This window comes from Trichechus manatus, unplaced genomic scaffold, assembly GCF_000243295.1.
Source record: "Trichechus manatus latirostris isolate Lorelei unplaced genomic scaffold, TriManLat1.0 scaffold00003, whole genome shotgun sequence".
In the NCBI taxonomy this organism is placed as follows: Eukaryota; Metazoa; Chordata; class Mammalia; order Sirenia; family Trichechidae; genus Trichechus; species Trichechus manatus.
In genome coordinates, this window is record NW_004443939.1 from 18,844,457 (window position 1) to 18,864,693 (window position 20,237).

The 20,237-nt window shown below is 35.7% G+C and overlaps 1 protein-coding gene across 2 annotated transcripts in view; it reads right to left on the reverse strand.

The window, feature by feature from the left end:
- Window positions 1-2,777: 2,777 nt before the first annotated feature.
- NEGR1 (neuronal growth regulator 1) overlaps window positions 2,778-20,237 on the reverse strand; it is a 1,035,705-nt gene continuing 1,018,245 nt past the window's right edge. Inside the window, exon 7 of one of the 2 annotated variants that reach the window (XM_004369060.1) lies at window positions 2,778-4,213. In XM_004369060.1, coding sequence (XP_004369117.1) covers window positions 4,089-4,213 — 125 coding nt within the window. In that variant the 3' untranslated portion in view covers window positions 2,778-4,088. The remainder of the gene's footprint in view (window positions 4,214-20,237) is intronic. The other variant, XM_012555400.1, reaches the window with a different exon arrangement.

Below are 20,237 nucleotides of genomic sequence, written 5' to 3' on the forward strand. Positions count from 1 at the left end.
AGCATCTAAACTTTTCACCTAGTATTTCTTTGGAGTATCTGAAAGTTGTGAATGTGGTACAGTGGGTACGACATAAAATGAAGAAGAGAATGGCAGAAATATGTTTAAAATCTTGTTTCCTTTTTCTCTTAAACTAATAGCCTTTTAAAATGAGTCAAATACGTATTTTAATTGATAAACTGACTTTATATTCACCTATTGGAAACAGTACAACATGTTTTACATCAGATTATGAAATATGGATGTTTTACTAAAAGACAGGAAGATCTTTTTTTTTTCCAGTCTTTAAAGTAAATACATATTCAAAGGATCTTAAGGCATACCATTTATTCATATTCATATCTATTGAAATACTGTACATCCACATACTTCAATAAATAGTTAAAAACCTGACCTTTTTTTAAATCATTTCTGGATTTCAAAATAAAACAAACAAACAATTTTTATTGAAAAGATTAAATAGGTAACTTTTGGCTGTGTCACAAAGCTAAGCACAACAGATAAATTAACAATTACTCAGTAAGTTTGATCAATATAGATAATTGGTTTTGCTAATTCAGTTTCTCAGAGTTTTCAAACTCTACACATAGGGGTATTTATATATATATATTTGTCCTGAATTATCTGGGTGATTTTCTCAGTTCTCTAGTCTACTTTCTAGATATAGTTTAAATGTTATGATGAATCATTAATTTTTCAATTAAGTTATAACCCCTCAAAAAATGGCTTTCAGTTTGAAATTGTCTCTTTCAAATCTTTTAGTGTCACAAAAAAAGCCCCCAAAATCGAAAATACAAAACTACAATTTGGGCAGTGCTTTTCATAATACAATTACTGCATAATAGGAGCTTAATGGTGTAACAGGACATATGTTTCGAATGGGAGAATGGGATCATCGTAAAACAGAATTACATCACTTGCAGTTAAACCAAGAATGCAAATGAATAAGTTAACGACCTTCTTCCAACCAGTCCTTCCTCCCTTCTCCTTCCCTCCCCTCCCTCCTTCCTTTCCTTCTTTCCTTTCTTCCTTGCTTTTTTCTCCCCTTTACCTTCTTTCTGTTTCTCTCGTTTTTATTTTACACTGTCCTCTCAACTGCTCATCATTTTTATTTCTTCCTTTCTTAAAAAAATTCAGGGGCAACAAAAGGAGTTCCACAAATGGAACTTGTGGAACATATAATGCTGAAATGAATGGCTAGAAAAAAAAATTGTTATAGATCAAAAGATAAATCAATTTTATAAAACTGCTATTCTGAAATTGTAACAATCTTGTACAGTCAGGGCTGATAAATGGAGTAATCAGACATTTCATATGTCCATAAATGTAAAATCATCTACGTGAACATTATATGCAATACATTCACACAAAAAGCAAATACTGTAGCCTTATTTGAACAATATTGAACTCATAAATACTCATGATTTCACTCCGTCCAGGGCCCTAAGGACTAGGAATGCTGCTGTGATACAGAAAAACATAGTGAATACCTCCCCTATTTAAAAATGTCACTCAAGAAAGTCTCTTCTAACATAAAGGCAAATACATATAGCTACTGAGCTATGACTGTACTTCTGTCACATTCTATGGAAAAAACACCAGACTCCACAAATTCGGAATCATAACAACACTTTGAACTAATTATTTGGTTCATCCATAGTTATACCTCAATTTACCTCACATTTACCCTACAAACCTTACAAAGAGGAGGTATTTTTTAACTCTAGGAAAGCGGTCACTGTATAATGTGCATTCTTGATCTGTTTCTTTCTCCCAAACAATGGTACTGATGGTTAACACTTCTGTGGTAGCACCACTATTTCTAGTAAGTAGATTATTATGGAGTGTACCACTTTAAAGCTGCAATACCAAAAGAACATTTTGTAGTTTACTCACCAATTCCACAAAAAATATTAAAAAAAATAATAATAATCAAAGTTAAAATGTCATACTTGTTTAAAAAGCCTGCTTTTAATATATCGGTCAAAATAATGTAATAAATTACTACAGTTAGTAAATTTAATAGTACTATGCCACATTATTGCCATTTTGTGGAAAAAGTGTTTATTTATGCCCCTTTAAGATTCATTTTTCTAATTCAAATAGATTTATGGTGTACTTTGGGTCTAAATTTTACTTGAAAAACATCACAATTTTCAAGCCATCTCTTTCAGGGCAAAATAGTAGATGTTTTAAATATGTACAAGCTCTGTAAAATTTTTTATATCTAATTTTACTATTAGGGTTTTGTTGTTTTTCTTATGACTTGTAAAACAGGACTATTTGCAGAAATCTCTCTAGGAGTAATTTATAACTTTGTCATATGTAAAATGGCTTTCAAGGCTATGATCTTTCTTCTCACAGCAACTATATATGACAGGGTAGAACTGCCCCATAGGGTTTCCTAGGCTGTACTATTTACAGAAGCAGATTGCCAGGTCTTTTCTCCCATGGAGCGGCTAGTAGGTTTGAACCACCAATCTTTCCAGTAGCAGCCGAGCACTTAACTGTTGAGCTACCAGGGCTATTTGGTCTTTCTTTAATAGAGTAAAACCATTGAATTATTCCTGTAATATAATACTTCTTAGAATAACAGTACTTCTCTTCAAAAATGTAATTTTCATTCTTTATAACAGAAATAATTTAATATATCTAATAATTTAATAATTAATATATTCTTGAGAAAGTCTTGCCACTGGCGTCTTTTCTTCATTTGACTGCATCTTACATATGTCATGTAAAAAGAAATAAAGCATGGGTTTTTTTTTTTTTTTGCTTTGTTTAAGCTGAAATGGCTATAAAGAATCATTTTATTGCAGAATTAGTTATTTCAGGGATTAATCTGCTGCATAACAGCATATAATATTTATTGAAATATAATTTGGAACATGGTTTTGTACAACATATATTCCAAACTATCAACTGAGTGATACTTTCAGAAAGAATCTATGCAAAATCCTCCTGTCCACAGGAGCACTATCTCTGTCATACTAACTTACCGGCCAGAGAACCAAATAAATTGTGAGCACTTACCAACTCATGTGATAGTAGATGATAGGATTTTGTGTCCTTTCTAACAAACCATCTTAAAGATTTTGGTTTGGAATAGTGAAAGGTAAAGGTGCTATATTGTTGGGCTATCCCTTGAATGGTCTGTGCTGTCATTTTAAAGGGAATCATTTCCCAAAGTGGATGTGACATTGAGCTACAACTAAAGAAATCATATGGTAAATTTACCTGTGCTATGTTAAGTTGTTTCTCATTACAAAAACTGAGTTATTGTGGGTCAAAATTCTCAAACACCACTGGTAATGAGGGAAGAGATTTTTACAGTCCAATAGCTTCTTCATTCTTTAGAGATAGGATATAGTTTCATTCTATTGTTGTGGTTTATTTTTGCTTCCAATTTCAGCATTTAGCAAACATTTTATATTCATTGGAGACGAGGAGAAAAATATTATTATATGAAGGCACACCCATGCTGAACTTACAGGAAAGAGAAGCAGATCTGCACAGCCAGTTATATTACAAGGCTCATTCCTGAAAACCTGAATATCATGCGAGCAGAAAAATCTAGATATGTGTTATATTTTGAAGAAATGATCTGAAGGCAAAATTATTTGCTTTTTTTATCAAAAAGGAAAAAAAATGCGTCTTTGTAAATGTGGATCGACTCTTCTTGAAACAGGGAACTGAATGCTTGTATTGCAGCCTTAAAGAATCACATATTCACTGCAATATTCGTTTTTGTAAACTACAGCCTGCAACCTAGCAGACCATGACTGAATGCTTTTGAAAAGTTGTAGATTACAAACATGAAATCACAATTAATATCCTCTAAAAGTAATTTCAGAGCTTTCACGTCTTAAAAAAAAGGACAATGTGTACTGCTTCACAAGGTAATGTAGCTAATCAAAAAAAGAGTAGAATTAAAGTATTTACATAATGAGCAATTCTACAGAAGGCGATCATCCCCATGTAAGCACTGCTGATTATATCCCACGCTGCTTTTAACAAACTGTACCAGATTGGATCCAGCCATCAGCACTTTCAGAGAATCCTTAAAAGCCTTTTATGGGTCTTTAAATTTATTGTAGAATGGCATTCTTCAGGTAGAATATGCTGGTGAAAGAGGACAGTGTCAACACAAGGTACCAGCAGGAGAAAAGAACGTCAGCGCTCCCGGTAATTCCATACTGGGCTGTACTTGGAGCTGAAAAGAAATGGAAAAGATTAAATCAAAATCTAATTTGTGTATTTTAGCATCTTGACAATAATTAAAAGGCAGCTGGGTGTATTGGGAAGAGCACTGGCTTTAGCGTCAGGCAGACTTAGATTCACATCTGGTTCTGCTGTGTGACGTGTAGCCTGGTTGACTAACGTCACTGAGGTTCAGTTTTCTCAAGGGCAAAGTGGAAATAATATAATCCACCTGGCAGGGCTGTGGTGAGAGTTGGAGATGAAGACTGTGCAGCACATTTCCCTGGGCCAGACACATGCTAAGGACTCAATAAACAGCAGCTAACATTATATTCATTTTACATGCATTATACATATACATATTTGTATTAGTTGATGATATTCACTCATGCATGTATTTGTAGATAATTTTTACAAATACTTTTAGTCAGATACTGCACTAAATCCTAGGAAAGGAAAGAAGAGGTTCTCTCCTCCCAGGTGTTTTTGGGTAGGGGGAAGATGTTCAAGTACAATATAATGTTAGGAATATTAGAGTTGCATATGCAAACTGCAGTGACACAGCAAATTGTGTATTTAAATCTGCCTGGGCAAGGAAGGAGTGGTTTAACAGTGTTTTACCGAACGGGGTGGTCATTTGGATAGGGCAAATAACACATTTAAAGGCATGCGGAAAGGAGAGAGCTGGGTCTTGCTGGACCATGAAGTTTGAGGCCTGGTGGGGAGGGAATTGAAAGTGGAGCTCCAGCCAGGTAGAATGACCTCAACTGTAATGAAAAAAAAGAGTTTTGCTTTCTATACTGAAGGAGATTTTGAAGCATTTGGATCAGTGGAATTATATGATTCCATTTATACATTAGAAAGAACACAGTTTTATACATGGAGAAGCTCATGTCATACTTGGCTAACTGTCATGTTGAATTTTCACTGAATATCTACAGAGTTACCAAGATCAGAATATTGTTGGAGTCTGCTGAATGGGTAACACTTCCTTTCACTAGAAGGTAGTGGCTTCATTGAATGTGAATTATACTGTGTTCTGGAAATTGTATGTCATAGGCATGCTTAGCGTTGCTCAAGATTGATTCTCTTTTATAATAATAATAATAAAAAAAAAAACCACAGACAGATGTTTAACTATCTTTTCTTAATAAAACGTGGATTTCAAGAACTGTTTCCTAGTAGAAAATGAATAATGTAATAAAGAAATGTAGTATTCCCCCCACCCCCCAAATCCATAACCCAAAGCCGGGAGTCATTTTCGTTGCACTGAGTTTGAATTACCAGCAGTTAGTTTTTAATGGAACTTTCACAGATGAATGTATTTCCATGTAACAAGCAGAATACGTTTTGTTGTTTACACCTCTGATAAATTAAAGGGATGAAGAATGCATTGGCCCAGCCAGTGGGAAGTTTCCTTGACATTACAAGTGCAATTGTTGATTCCAGGTGAGTGGGATTCAAGTTCTGGGCTACTAATCTTTAGTAAACAGAGAGCAAAATCAACTACTTTTTGCATCCCAAATGAGTTTTAAAAAATGTAAAACAACGATGAAGAAAGTAAGTCTGATATAAAAGAATTCTAATTTAAGATCAGGAAACTTTATTTTGTCTTGTTCAAGACCTGGAAATGTATTTTATTTTTAAAAATATAAATAAATTTTTGATTGGTGTTTGAGCTTCTCAATGACTCCTGTTTTAGAATTGTTACTGTTTCTTAAGAATCTTAAGTGTAATAAAACCAATGTAATATTAAAGGATTGCTCATAAGAAAAGCAGATAAAATTATTTTATACATAAAAAATAGATTTTAAAATCTAAGCATACAATGGAAAGGTAAATTATTTTTATTATCCTGACAAATTAAATAGTACATTAAGTGCACTGAGTATTGAGGACCCTGAAAACTCCTTATTCTCCCTTTAAAATCCATTTTTGGGGGCATTCTTTCCTAAATCCCCTTCCCTTCTCCAACAGACTGCGTTAATTACCCCTTTTGTGTTATTAGGTACCATATACATTCCTCTATTACACAATTATCAAACTGCATTGCAAACATTTTTTTACATATCTATTTCCCCCACCAGTAAACTCTCCTAGATCATGTCTCATTTATCTTAGTGTTTCCAGAATCTAGCAAAGTCTAGTACATAGTAGATACTCAAGAAATATCTGTTGAATAAATAATTCCATTAAATAAATAAATAGTTCGGAATTAAAATGAGTATTTCTATCCTACAAAATAGTCTCTTCTGAACCAAGCCACTTGCCTAAACACTAAAAATCTACTAATATTCCTTCATTCATTCTGCAAATACTTACTGAACTAGGTACCAAACACTGGGAATATATATGCTGGGAACACAATTGCTAATAAGATAGGTATGGTCCTTCAGTTACTTAATTCTATATGTTACCATATATACTCCTTTGTGTCATCTACCTTCAATGCCATCTTTTTCCCAAATGTGCCCTTCTCTTCTTCCATTCAGCCTTCTATAATCTTAAATGTGAACAAGGTATGTCAGTTATATATATACACGTTAAATATTACTTTACAATTAAACAGCACACTTTTTGTTTTACTGATGCCTCAAATTTCTGTGCTTTTTAGTCTTTGTGAGTGTTATACTTCTATTAGTCCTTAAATACCCAGGCACTGGCTGCCTCATTGTTAGCCTTCAATTATTATAGACAATGGACCGCAGAAGCACTACTGACAATCAATAGACCAGAAACAAAGGGTAAAGTTAGTCAAGGAAACGGGGTCAGATACCTAATGTCAAGTTATAGTTCATCATTCAGACTCCATATTGAGCATCTTTTATCAGCCAGGGACTGAACTAAGCATCACACAGACAAAGATGAATAAAACCCAACCCCTCTCTTAGGAATGTTTCATTATAGTTGGGGATACAAATAAACAGTCAAATACAGAACATTAGGATATATGCAGCAATAAGCATAAGTGTTCCATGCACAAACATCGGAGGGCTTCCTAAGGATTCATGGGCCAGGGTTTGTCCAGAAGACCGAGTGTGAAGCCAGGCAGGTAAGCAATCCAGGAAACAGATTGAAATACAATTATTATTATTTTACAAAAAAATAGACACGTCAGTACATTTATGTCTCTTTTATAAAAATGGTTGCAAAGTAGTCCTCTATTGGGTATGCCATCATTTTTTAGAACCTTATTCCCATTGATTGACATTTATTACGTGTTGTGTGTGTGTGTGTGTGTGTGTGTGTGTGTGTGTGTGCATGCACACGTGTGACTGGTTAACTAAGTTGATTTAGAGCACAGGGCTTATGGGGCTTATGGTTGTAAAGTTAGGGGGTCTGAGTACTATTTGTGTAAATTAGATTCGCCTGGCAAATTAAATCCCAACAAGCTATTTGATGTTAAGAAATTATAGAAAATAACTTATAGCAGTTATCAGTAATTAGCTTCATGACTCATCCAAGTATCATCTCCATTAAAAAGAAAAAAAAGTCTTGATAAAATTCCCTATGCCACAATAAGCACTCCTCACATTACTTAGTAACTGATACCATCAGGTTTATATACCTATCTCACCTGACTAGACGAAGAATGTTTCAAAGCAAAGGTTTATTATATGTATCTTTTAGAATTGGTACTAAACACAGAGTCTGGTACTTAGTAGATGCTCAATAAATATTTGTTTAATGATTAGATGGTCACATCCATTTCCCACACTGTCACTGCAAGCACATGAGGAGACATAATACCTTGACTTATTTTCCCAGAAGAATATTGTCTTTCCTTACTCATATTTTTCTGAGTCTTTCTTCTTTCCTTAATTTTAGACTCATTATTATCATTTTATGACAGAGTTAGACTACCTCCCTTCAACACTTTGAGCAAGGAGAGAGATCTACCTGAGATCATTAGGTAGACTACATAGGGGAAGACCATGCATAGAGCTTTGTGATATCATCCTCTCGCTGCAAAAGACAGTGAGCATAGATGAACCTATAGCCCAAAGTATAGTTCTGAATGTCTTAGCAGTCACCCAGCTGTGCCTCTGGGGTGATCAGATGTATTGTAGCTTTTCTGTCATGATTATAGTTGTCTGTGAATATCATACTGCTGTTTTTCCCAAGTAAATTTAGGTGGATGAGACCTGTATCAGAGAGGTAGTTGGGCTATAGTGAGGGCTTTGAGTTCATTTTCAGTCCAAAGTGACACCATACCCATTGCTGTTGAGTTGATTCTGACTCATGGTGACCCTATAGGACAGAGTAGAACTGCCCAATAGGGTTTCCAAGGAGTGGCTGGTGGACTCGAACTGCCAATCTTTTGATTAGCAATCGAGCTCTTGACAACTTTTTTTTAGCATAGGGGGGCTAGCTGACATTTTAAAAAGATCACTTGGCTGTGATGTGGACAGTAGATTGTTGGGGAGGCAAGAGTAGAAGCATATGTTAGCCGAAACCATCACGGGTTCCCAGTTGCCTACTGAGTAAAGGCAAAGGGCTTTTGCTCAGCATTCAGAGCCCTTCATTCTAGTCAGTTTACCCAGACTCATACACACTCTTAGCCTCAGTGATACAAATTGTTTTTTGAACACATGGGATGCTTTCATTACTCCATGCCATTTACACGTGCTGTATCATTAAGCCTAGATGGTTTTTCTTCCTAGTCCCCTCTCCACCTAACAAAGTCCTACTCATTCTTGAAGATCTAAAACACCACCTCTTCCATGAGACCCTCTGCAATCTTTCTGATAAGAATCATCAGTCTTCTGCTTATACCTGATTTCCTAAACAGTACCTTTTAAACTGACAATCAATTTCATCTACATTTTCTTCTCCCCTGGACTATAAGTACCTTAAAGTTATGGAGCTCCCCCCTTACAGTGTGTGCATCTGTATCTCATACGGGAGGTGTGCAGTAGATGCTTGTTGAATTGCATGTGAGAAAATATTCCTAAATATGTATCTGTCTAATTCAAAACCTTGTCTTGGCTAAGATGTATCATTTCAGTAATTGTTCCTGTGATTTCTTGCCCTTAAGACAGAATGTGTAATGGGGAAACTGCTTTGTGTCTTTCCTACCACCTATTTAGTTGTTTGTTTGGTTTTTTTTGAGAAGAATGAAAAAAGGAGAAGTTTAAACTGAGGACAGAAGAAAGGAAAGGGAAGAGAAAGGAAGAAGATGAAAAAGAGTAAAGATTTCAAAAAAGAGAAAATATCTAGCTCTTTAGCACGGTATGAGATGCTTTCATAGGTGTCATTTTATTTAAGAAAGAGAAAGAAGGAATGAAATGGGTTATTGTCAGGGTAATGGCTTTGGTGAGCTTCACAGATCAGAATTTAAAGCAAACAGTAAAATAGGCTGTTTGTCATTCTTCTTAGTTTCTCAGTAAAGCTAAAGGCATTCCAGTTTTTTAATATAATGTATGTAATGTATGAACTGTGGTGCCAGATGACATTGGTTCAAATTCTGCTCTATCCCGTTTTAATTGGGTCAACCTAGATAAGTTTCTTAACTTTGCTATAGTTCAGTATCTTCATCTGCAAATAAGGATTAGTATCTCAAAAGTTTTCGTGAAGATTAAATGTATTGATCCATGTAAAGCACCCAGTACTGTGTCTAAGGCAGGATAAGCACTCCCTCAACTCTTATATTAACACTCCTCATTCACTCCTTTATTTAACTAATTCAGTGTGTACAATATGCCAGGCGCTCTCTGAGTTACTGAACAAGACAGAAATATTCCTGTCCCCGTAGAACTTGCTGTTTAGCTTGAGATGTTCTCCATGGAACAAGCATATTTCACTTCATTCTTCATATACACTTGGTTAAATCAGCGTTGCTCTGGTCTTAAAAATACATCCTCCATTTTATTTTGCAAAAATGTTAATTCTCTGCATCTTGTTGGCTTCTTGTGGGGGATTTATATTTAATGTCATTTACTGCTACATAAGTGGCCAATCTCCACTCCTTTGTGGGATCCCTGAAGGCAGGGACTATGACTTCTTCCTTTTCTTCTTTTCCCAAGAAAAACCAGTATGCTACATGACATTTAGAGAGTAGTTTTAGCTGACCGAATGCCAAGTTTGGTTTTGGATGGGCTCTCAGGCACAGAGCAGGAGTGCCGAGGCTAGGTCTGGAATCCAGGCCTTTGGGATGTCTCCCTGTTGTCAACAGGAAGATCCAATCTGGGCTTTAACACATATTTTACATCTTGTCTAATTATGATCATCACTCCCAATTACTTACAGCTGTTGCATATTATTTTCAGTCTTGGCAGTTTTCCCTTGTATTGCTCCAGTTTTTATTTTTAGGCCAGAGCAAATGTAACTGTGAAACATTTAGTTTTGGTACAATACCAATTACTTGCCTAGGCAATTTCCTTAAATTACTTAAGTTTAACTAAACTAGCTTCGAGTCATATTGTTAAGATTCCTGTTGCAATCTTAGGTAGAGTTACTTTAGCTACATTAACTCTGCCTCCATGAAAGAAAGCTGGTCCCGACTTAGATTTTCCTGAGGAAGCTTATATTTGAATGGGAAGTGAATGATTTACACCCAAATTAGGTTTCACGTAAAAGAGAGTGATTAAAGTGGATTCAAAATAGAGAGCACATTAGTTGACTGAGAGAAATTATGCACCATTGATTAGATCCAATTGACAGTGCAACCCTGTTTCATTATATACTGTGGGAGGCGTTTGCTTGAAAGATAGTTTAATCCTCTCATTTGCAATATCCACCCCCTTACACTACCAGCAGGTGCAGGGGATGTCCTGAGGCTAGGATCACACTTAGCTTTTTTAATATCACTCAATTTTACCTAGATACTGGGTGGAAATTAGCAGAGCAGAAGAGCACTGGGGTGGGATATGCTTTGGAACTAGAGACATACAACTTTTGATTGCAGTGACTGGAGTCAGGCCTCAGCACATGTGACATAATCTGCTTATATTGTTCTGTGTTACTTCTGGTGCAATCAATGGTCCAGGTCTTAGGAGGAGATGCACAGACCAACCATGTCTTCTCATGTACTATGAGACATGGGGCACAGTGCTTTCTAGGAGGGCTTTGTTTATGTGAATATTGCATGTTCTTGTGCTGTAAACTCTCCAGGATGGTCTTCTTCCTGTAGGCTTTGGGGTGGAGGAATGCCTGAGTAGCATTGTTGTCGTGTGGTAGGGCTGTCAATGCATAGCTTTTCATTTTCTTTTGCTCAGCACACCTTTTTTTTTTTTTTTGTACCAGTCACTGTTTCCTGGGAATACAGAGAGAGACACATGCCGTGGTCCAGTTCTCAAGCAGCTCTCAGTCTGGTAGAATAAGGCTTACTGTATAGCCTCTACCACAGCCATCTCCACTCATATTCAGGGAAAGGAAGTAAGAATTGAATGCATGGCTTTAAATTCCTGCTAGTCCGCTTCCCTCTTTGTCTTTTTTAAAAGGAATCAGGCTAACAAGTGCACATCGGTACACTTTTATTAAATTAGAGGAACTCTGTATTTAGATACTTATTCTAATGACATAGATTTTTATTTTTTTGTTTGCACAAAACCTGAATACCCATCTTCAGGAAGTTCCAACATCTTTTATAGAGTAAGTATTTGAAAGTGTAGAAATGTGAACTAATTATTTTCACAGAAAGTCTCTGTATTTCGTGTTATAAACAACCAGGAGAATGATTAAAAAAAACATGCCATCCCTTTCTATTTCCATGCCAGTTTGTTCCTAGCAACTACTAAGCTTTTTCTCTGCCACATCACCATCCTTGAATCCCTTTCTGCTTACTGAATAGTCATTTGCCAAAGTTCATGATATGCCATCATATTTACTCAGCATCAACTACATTAGGGATTTTAAACATATGTTCGCTTCTGTTAATACCCATATCCAGAAATCTGCCTATTTGTAGAGAAATACTTTTATCTGCAAATATCCAGATGAAACTCTCCAAGACTATTTCTCCAAGACTATTACCTCTGATATGAGCTAAAGAGAATAAGTAATCACCCAAATAGAAACAAATTCTGCTGTCTCTTTCTGCCATTCATAGTCACTGAAATAAACTCTCTTAGACTGAGTTGTTTATCACTATCTTCGAAGGCAAAGCAAAAATGTCACCTCGAGGACTAATGTGTGCCTGACCCAAGCCCTGGTATTTTCAATCGCCTCATATGCATGTGAAAGCCGGACAATGAATAAGGAAGACCAAAGAAGAATTGACGCCTTTGAATTGTGGTGCTGGCAAAGAATATTGAACATACCATGGACTGCCGGAAGAAAAAACTAATCTGTCTTGGAAGAAGAACAGCCAGAATGCTCCTTAGAAGCAAGGATGGTGAGACTTCATCTCACATACTTTGGACATGTTATCAGGATGGACCAGTCCCTGGAGAAGGACATCATGCTTGCTAAAGTAGAGGGTCAGCGAAAAAGAGGAAGACCATCGAAGAGATGTTTTGTCACAGTGGCTGCAACAATGGGCTCAAACATAGCAATGATTGTTAGGATAGCATAGGGCCAGGCAGTCTTTTGACCAGTTGTACATAAGGTTGCTGTGAGCTGGAACTGACTTAACAGCACCCAACAACAACAACATCTCAACAACAACATCTTCTAAATGTGTTAATTTTTTTGTTTATTCCTAGCAAATCAGAGGTAATTTACATATGTATATAGTGGCTCTGTTTGGAAGTGTGTTGTCAATACAGGTAGTTTTGTATGACTCTAAATGGCTCTTTGAACTTGGGCTAGGTCCAGTTATTCGTTCCAAGTTGGTTTGCAAAGAGGTTTCTGTATGAGCTATTATTTTTGAACCCTGTGTGTGCGTGTGTTAAAAGCTGGCTCTGGTGTGTAAAACATATACACAAACATATAATACAAATAGACTCGACTACTTAGATTTTTTGTGTGGACCATTAAGATATCATCTAGCTGAAGAAAAGAGGGTTTTACAGAATTAAAAATAGGAAGCCAGCTGTGTTCTTAAGGTCACTAATAGTCACTGCCATCAGCTGTGTCATCACTGTGACACTGCTAGTGTGGTAAAAAAAAAAAAAAAAAGAGGGTGGGGGGAGAAACTGCAAACCAGCAAACATTTTGCAAGTTGACAGAGTTTTTAAGGTATTATATACATGACTATGTAGGTGCGAAATTATTTAAGTTTTTATATAGGGTGTCTAGGGTGTCTGCGTGTCAAAACTTGGTACTTTAGTGATCAAAGTGTCTTGTTTATTAAACTCTATTCTTTACATCTTTTGTGTTAAGCCAGTTACCCTAAACTAGCTTTTCTTTTTTCTGCTATTCTGATGCTTTGTTCATTCGGTATTAAGGATCAAAAATTTCATAAGTTTTGATTATCTTTTACATTTTTTCTGAATATTCCATTTACCTTAAAAAATTTTCTTAGCCTTTTAAATGCAGTAAAGACTGATTATCTGGCCCTGTAGTTCTGATTTACTTAAATTGCTCTACTTTTTATGCTCCAGATTGATTTTCAGTTATTCTCAACGATTCTGTAATCCTTACAATTATATTTTGGCTATTTAAAAAACCTTGATAAACTCCAAATGACTTTGTGTAGAATTCAAGACTTATCAACTTTCCCCAAGCTACCTTTCCAGCCCTCTCACTGACTATTCTCTGCCTCTTTCTGTGCCTAGGTCACACTAGGCAGAAAAGCTCTTTCTTAGACACGCCCAGGCATTTGCTGCATTTGTGTATTTGCTCACACTTATCCCTTCATCTTGATGGGCTTCTGAATTTCTACGTGTTGGAACAGTACCCATCTTTCAATGCAATGCATGCCTCAAATGCAACCTACTCACAAAGTTAGCACCTGTCAGAATTTTTAGGGGGTGTTGGGGGCCATCTAGCGCAACCCTTCAGTTTTGTAGATGAGGAAGTGAGGACCGTGGAGGTTGAGTGATGCGCTTAATTAAGTTAAAGGCAAAGTTAAGACTAGAATTCAGTTATCCTGATTCTCTGTGCTTCCATTCTACGTAGCCTCTTTGAATTACTATCTAACTCTGCTTGGAATTAGTTTTCCAATTCCTCTTTTCTTCCATAGCCATTCACTTTTACCTATGCTTTATAATTTATCACCCTCATGTTCATCTCCTTCAATAGTCTAAGTTCCTTGAAAGTAAGAATTGTATTTAGTGTGCTTTTATATCACTTAAAGCCCTTGATGAAGTAGCTGGCACTGTCAAAATGTTTATTACAGGGAACTAAGGTACGGGTGTGTTGTTTTAGTTTCTGCTTTTTAATGAGGTTCTATTATAATGCTCAAAAAAAGAAGCACTATAAGGAAGGTAATGTCATCATTCAAGAACACTGAGTACCATTGCAGAGCCACATCGACTCCATTTTATTTCAAAAGAGAAGGGGAGCTTGTATTCTTGGATGTTTCTGAGGACATCACACCCATAGACACACAGAGTTACACACTCCATTCACACATACATGCACACAAGAAAACTATTAAAGAGTCACTCTTAATCTGTGACTTCTATTTGAATGTGTTAGTTACCTCTGAAGACCTTATTCTGTAGCAACCAAGTACACCACCTACTAGCTGTGCAACCTGGAGAAAGTTATTAGCACTTCTGCGACTCAGTTTCCTCAGCTGAACCAAGGGGATAGAAGTCCTCATAGTGTTGTTGTGATATGCAAATCAAATGCTTAAATTGCTTAGCACAGCACCTAACAACTTTTAAGTGCTTGTTAAATAGTAGCTTTTAAAATGTATTAGTATTTATGCAAGAAATAGCAATGTACTTCGGCACAGGTAGAAATACCTAGATTGTTGGGATGAGGCCAGGTGTACCTCAAAGTCCTATAAATCTGAAACAATACCAACCATGCCAACAATATACTTCTTCTAAAGCATAATTCTAAATATGCAGAGTAGGAATTTCATTCATTAAACTAACAATAATTGCAAATACTTATTGAGTGCCTACTACACCTGATGTTCTGTTCTGTTTGGCTGTGGTACAGGCTTTGGATTTAATTCCTCTAAGCAGATCACAGTGCTCTGAAAAAACCATACCCTTGAGCCCTCTGGGTTTGCAATCCATGTTTTTTCGATTTGGAATCACCTTCATCAGCTTCCTCCCAATTCTTTGTCTTCTACTTGATGACCTTGTATTTTTCCTTAAGAACATAGTACCAAAGTGACCTCTATGTTGGCTTACTTGACTTTGTCACCATTACTCGCTCCCTCCTTTGAGATCCCATTGCAATTCAGACCTGACCTAGATTGTGAGTTCCTAAACAGCAAGGACCACGATTTGTTTGCCTTTCTTTACATCCTTCTTCCTTTTTCCCAGTGGCTAGCAAGCATAGTGACTATACATTATAAATACTTAATAAATAACTGCTCTTTTTATCTCCACATGAGAAAAATTTGTGAAATACACGTTTCACATACTTTTTGTGTCTTGCTTTATATCCTCTCCTTACCTTATTACTTCAGCCTCTGCTATGGCAAGTGGCTGTGTGCAAGGCAAACCATTCTGAGGCACATTCCAGATGGCTCCCCAGAAGGTCACTTGTATGATGAAGCCCAGTTACCCACAGCAGAGACCAGCTCTATATCTCATTCTTAGACTGGCTTTCCCTCCTTCCTTGTTTTACTTGTCCCAGTCACTTCCCTCCGTCCAGTGTTCTTTGAAACTCCTTCCTAAAATAATCACCTGCAAGCAAATTGCTCATTTTAGAGGACCCCTAACAAAGACTCTTCTATGAAGAAGAGAAAAACAATGGATTGTAAATACTGAGTCTAGTGCAACTTTATATCCCTGTAGTGCCTGGTGCTTTGCACCAAGTAGATGTGTGTCTTAGTTATCTAGTGCTGCTATAACAGAAATACCACAAGTGGATGGCTTTAACAAACAGGAATTTATTTTCTCACAATTTAGGAGGCTAGAAGTCTGAATTCAGGGGAAGGCTTTCTGTCTCTGTCACCTCTGGAGGAAGCTCCTTGTCTCTTCAGCTTCTGCTTAAAGATCTCCATGTGTCTTGGCATCTATCTTACCACATCTCTGCTCTGCTCACTTGTTTAATCTCTGTGTCTTTTTATGTCTCAAAAGAGATTGACTCAAGATACACCCTACACTAATCCTGCGTCATTAACATAACAAAGACAGCCCATTCCCAAATAGGATTTTAGTCACAGGCATAGACGTTAGGATTTACAACATATATTTTTGAGGGACATAATTCAATCCATGGAGCCCTGATGGTGCAGTGGTTAAGAGCTTGGCTGCTAACCAAAAGGTCGGCAGTTGGAATCCACCAGCTGCTCCTTGGAAACCCTACTGGGCAGTTCTACTCTGTCCTATAGGATCACTATGAGTTGGAATTGACTCGATGACAATGGGTTTTTGGTTTTAATTCAAACCACAACAGTGTGCAATAAATTAATTTTTGATAAATAAATTGCAAGTAACAAAACCTGTAACAGATAGTTTGCTATTATTTTCCCTCAACTCTTTTTGACTCATGATAGTTGCATCATTTTTATGACGTCTGCATCAATTATTTTATTAGCGGACATGTATCCTTAATAATGAAAAAGGGGGTCTTAAAATCTTAGTAAATCTGGCAGTTTTTTTCTTCATAGATTTTTTTTCCTAGGAATATCACCCACTTTTTTGCTATCATCATTTTAGTTTCTGCTATACTAGCAACATTGCCTAATGAAAGTTCTGTATTCTATTGTATTTCTTAAATATTTAAAGGCACTCATGGTTCTTATATTTTTATTATAATTTCAACTATAAAATACCTTGCTCCTCTACAACCTTGAAATGGTCTTTTCTCAAGGCTCCAGCCTGCCTTGCATTTTCTGCCTAAGGTGATTGAAAAAGCTGCTGTAGGAGAAACTTTGGGATATGCACACAAAAATCACAAGTCATGGAATCCTAGTCCTAAGGAGGGTCAAGCAAATGTATTATTGCATAGTGACTCCAACACAGAACACATTCTGCAACCAGGTCTCACTTTGATTTTTAGCAAAGGTTGCAAAGAATAAAATGGAACACAGTCTGCAATCGGGAATAAAGATTTTTTTCCTAGAAACTTTCTTCCTAAAAACTAGAGACAGTATGCTGATCATAAATTTCTTTGGAAACTAGTCAAGATATTAAAAAAGAGGGGTGGGAAATTTTTAAACTATTACATGGAATACCTTACCTCTGATTCATTTTTATGAAAATTACAAATCTGGTCATTTGTGTTACTGTTAGAAAATTTTTTATTGTAACTGAAATAATGCTTCTTGCAACTGCATATAGTGTTTCAGTCATATCAACTGAAAATTTATAGCCAGAATTCCTTTGGTCACAAAACACTAGGACAAAGCTTTTTAGTTTGTTGAGACCTCAACTTTAACAGCCAATTATCCTTAACCTAAAAATTAAATACTTTTAAATCTGAAATTGGAAAGTAGATGTTTTAGACTTAGATAAGTCAGAAAAAAATAACCTAGGAGTAACTGATTTTTATGCCAGTAATCACATTATTTATACAACAAATGCTTATTGAATACCATCTATGTGTTAGACCTTGTGCTCAGTGCTGAATACACCAAGATGAGCAACACCTAATCCTTGGCTTTAAAGAATTTACAATCAAGTAGAGAGAGAACATTCTACTCTAGAAGAATAAGGATGGTTTCCACCAAATCATAGATTATTAGAATTCTAGGGTTAAAGAAACTTTGAGAGAATCTATTCTCCTTTGTCAAAGTACCAGCAAATCAAAAACAGTTGACTACCGGTATCTAGTTAGAGAAAGACATTCTAGGGTTATGACATTTTAAAGGCAGAAGAGATTAAAGACTGAAGAGAGAAGAGCTAAACAAAGAGTTAATGAAAGTCTTTACACTTTGAATCTAGTGTCCTTTCCAGAACATTGAGCTGCCCACATTAATTTATTTAGTATCTTGTTTCAGGTTTTTATAACTCTCACTGCTTATTAATACTGAATGATGCAAGTACAATCTTAAAATGTTTCCAAATCCAATATGATCAAAATAATTTCATAGCCTAGTAAATTATCCAACAGTTAGAAGTCATTTTAATTAGGCATTTCAACCAATAAAATACAAAAAGAGTTTCTTCTATGATATACAGACTGAAAGTGATACAATTATTTCTTGAACTATTAAATGTTGGAAGTAATTTCCAAAATCTGTAGTAAATGTGTTTTATTTCATTTCTTATAATGTGTACAACTTGGATATTTTTAGTACTTAAGCATTTAAAGCTTATAATAAATATTTCTTGATCAAATAATTGTTACATTAGAAATTTGTTATGAGTTCTTAATTTATGTCCATAAAAGACAATTTTGCTTAGAATCAAAAGAATAGGCATCTAAAAAATTCTACGTATATGTCTAGACTATGTCTTGATTTATCAGTTTCTCAAAGGTACACAATGAAATCAGAAAATTAGCATTCAGAACATCTTTGTATAAAATACAGTTTTGTTTTCAAGTGAAGGAGCAGCTTCAGTTTATTATTCATGTGTATAGTCAAGACTTGATAACTTGAAAAATGGAAAAGGAATTAAGGGAACCATAGAGTCCTAGAGAGCAAAGCTATAATTTAAAGGCAATAAATCTGTCAATTTTGTTTTATTGCAGTAACATTTCTCTAACTTCTTAGTACACCAATCTAAGAGTAATTACTAATGAATTCAGAGAACTAAATTTAAATACATATGTTCTAATATACATTTTCCATTTTACACTACATTTAATTATAATCACAATTATAAATTTGAGAAGTATCATTCTAACTTTCAAAAGTAATTTCTAAAATTCTTTGTATGTTTATGTGTAAGACTTCGGGAAAGCAACCATAAACTCATTTATTATAAAACTGTTTGGGCTACCTTATTGCACTAAGCTGTACTTTTTTAAATCTCAAAATTAGAATGACAGATGATCATTTTCTCCCTTAACCAAAAAGGGAAAAGATATTAAATGTTAATATCTCATTGTTATACATTTTTATTTCCTGAAGATAAAGGAATATAAAAAAGGATGCCATAAGCCCTGTGCATGTTCCTACTAATCTTACCAGAATCTCTTCCTATATTAAACTATGTCTTGTCTATCCTATTTAAAATTTTTTTCTGATACTCTTCACATAAGAACAAGATGATCCTTTGCAAAGTTTAAGCATTATGTGAGCTACCAGATTACCAAGAGTAACAGAACAGCCTTATCCCCATGTCTGGATTAGAAACAAGAAAGTCAACAGTAATACAAATAGAGGTTTTCATTAAGCAGCATTCCTGTTTATTACTGAGCAACAATAATTTTTTTTTCATTACAATTTAACATTGAAAACAAATCCCAATTCTCCCATTTCCTTTATGCAGCTGGCTGCACTATGCATAATGGCTGAAATACAATGGTAGCATCTATTGTTATAGAACTGGCTTATTTGTGTAATGAAAGCTTCATTCACATTTGTATGGTTCAGAATGTTCAACGAAATGCCCCGATTGATGAGTTCAATATTCCTCAATTTGTCATAATGTTTTTTGTGTGAATGTTTTTCTCATTAAAGCCAGCCATTTTGCCATTTTTTTAAAAATTTTTATTGTTGTAGTTTAAATGAAGTTTACATTTCAAGTTATTTTCCCATACAAAAATTTATACATATATTGTTATGTGACCCTAATTGCTCACCCCTAACTGTGACAGCACACTCCTCCTTTCCAGTCCTGATTCCCCATGTCCATTCAATCAGCTCCTAACCCTCTCTGTGTTCCCTTCTCACCTCCGGACAGAAGCTGCCTGTTTGGTGTCTTGTACCTACTTGAGCTAAGAGGCACACTCCTCATGAGTATCACTTAATGTCCCACAGTCCAGTCCAATCCCTGTCTGAAGAGTTGGCCTTGGAAAATGTTTTAGTTCTGCGCAGATAGAGAATCCAGGGGCCATGCTTTCCAGGGTTCCTCAAGTCTCAGTCAGACCATTAAGTCTGGTCTTTTTACTAGAATTTGAGTTCTGCAGCC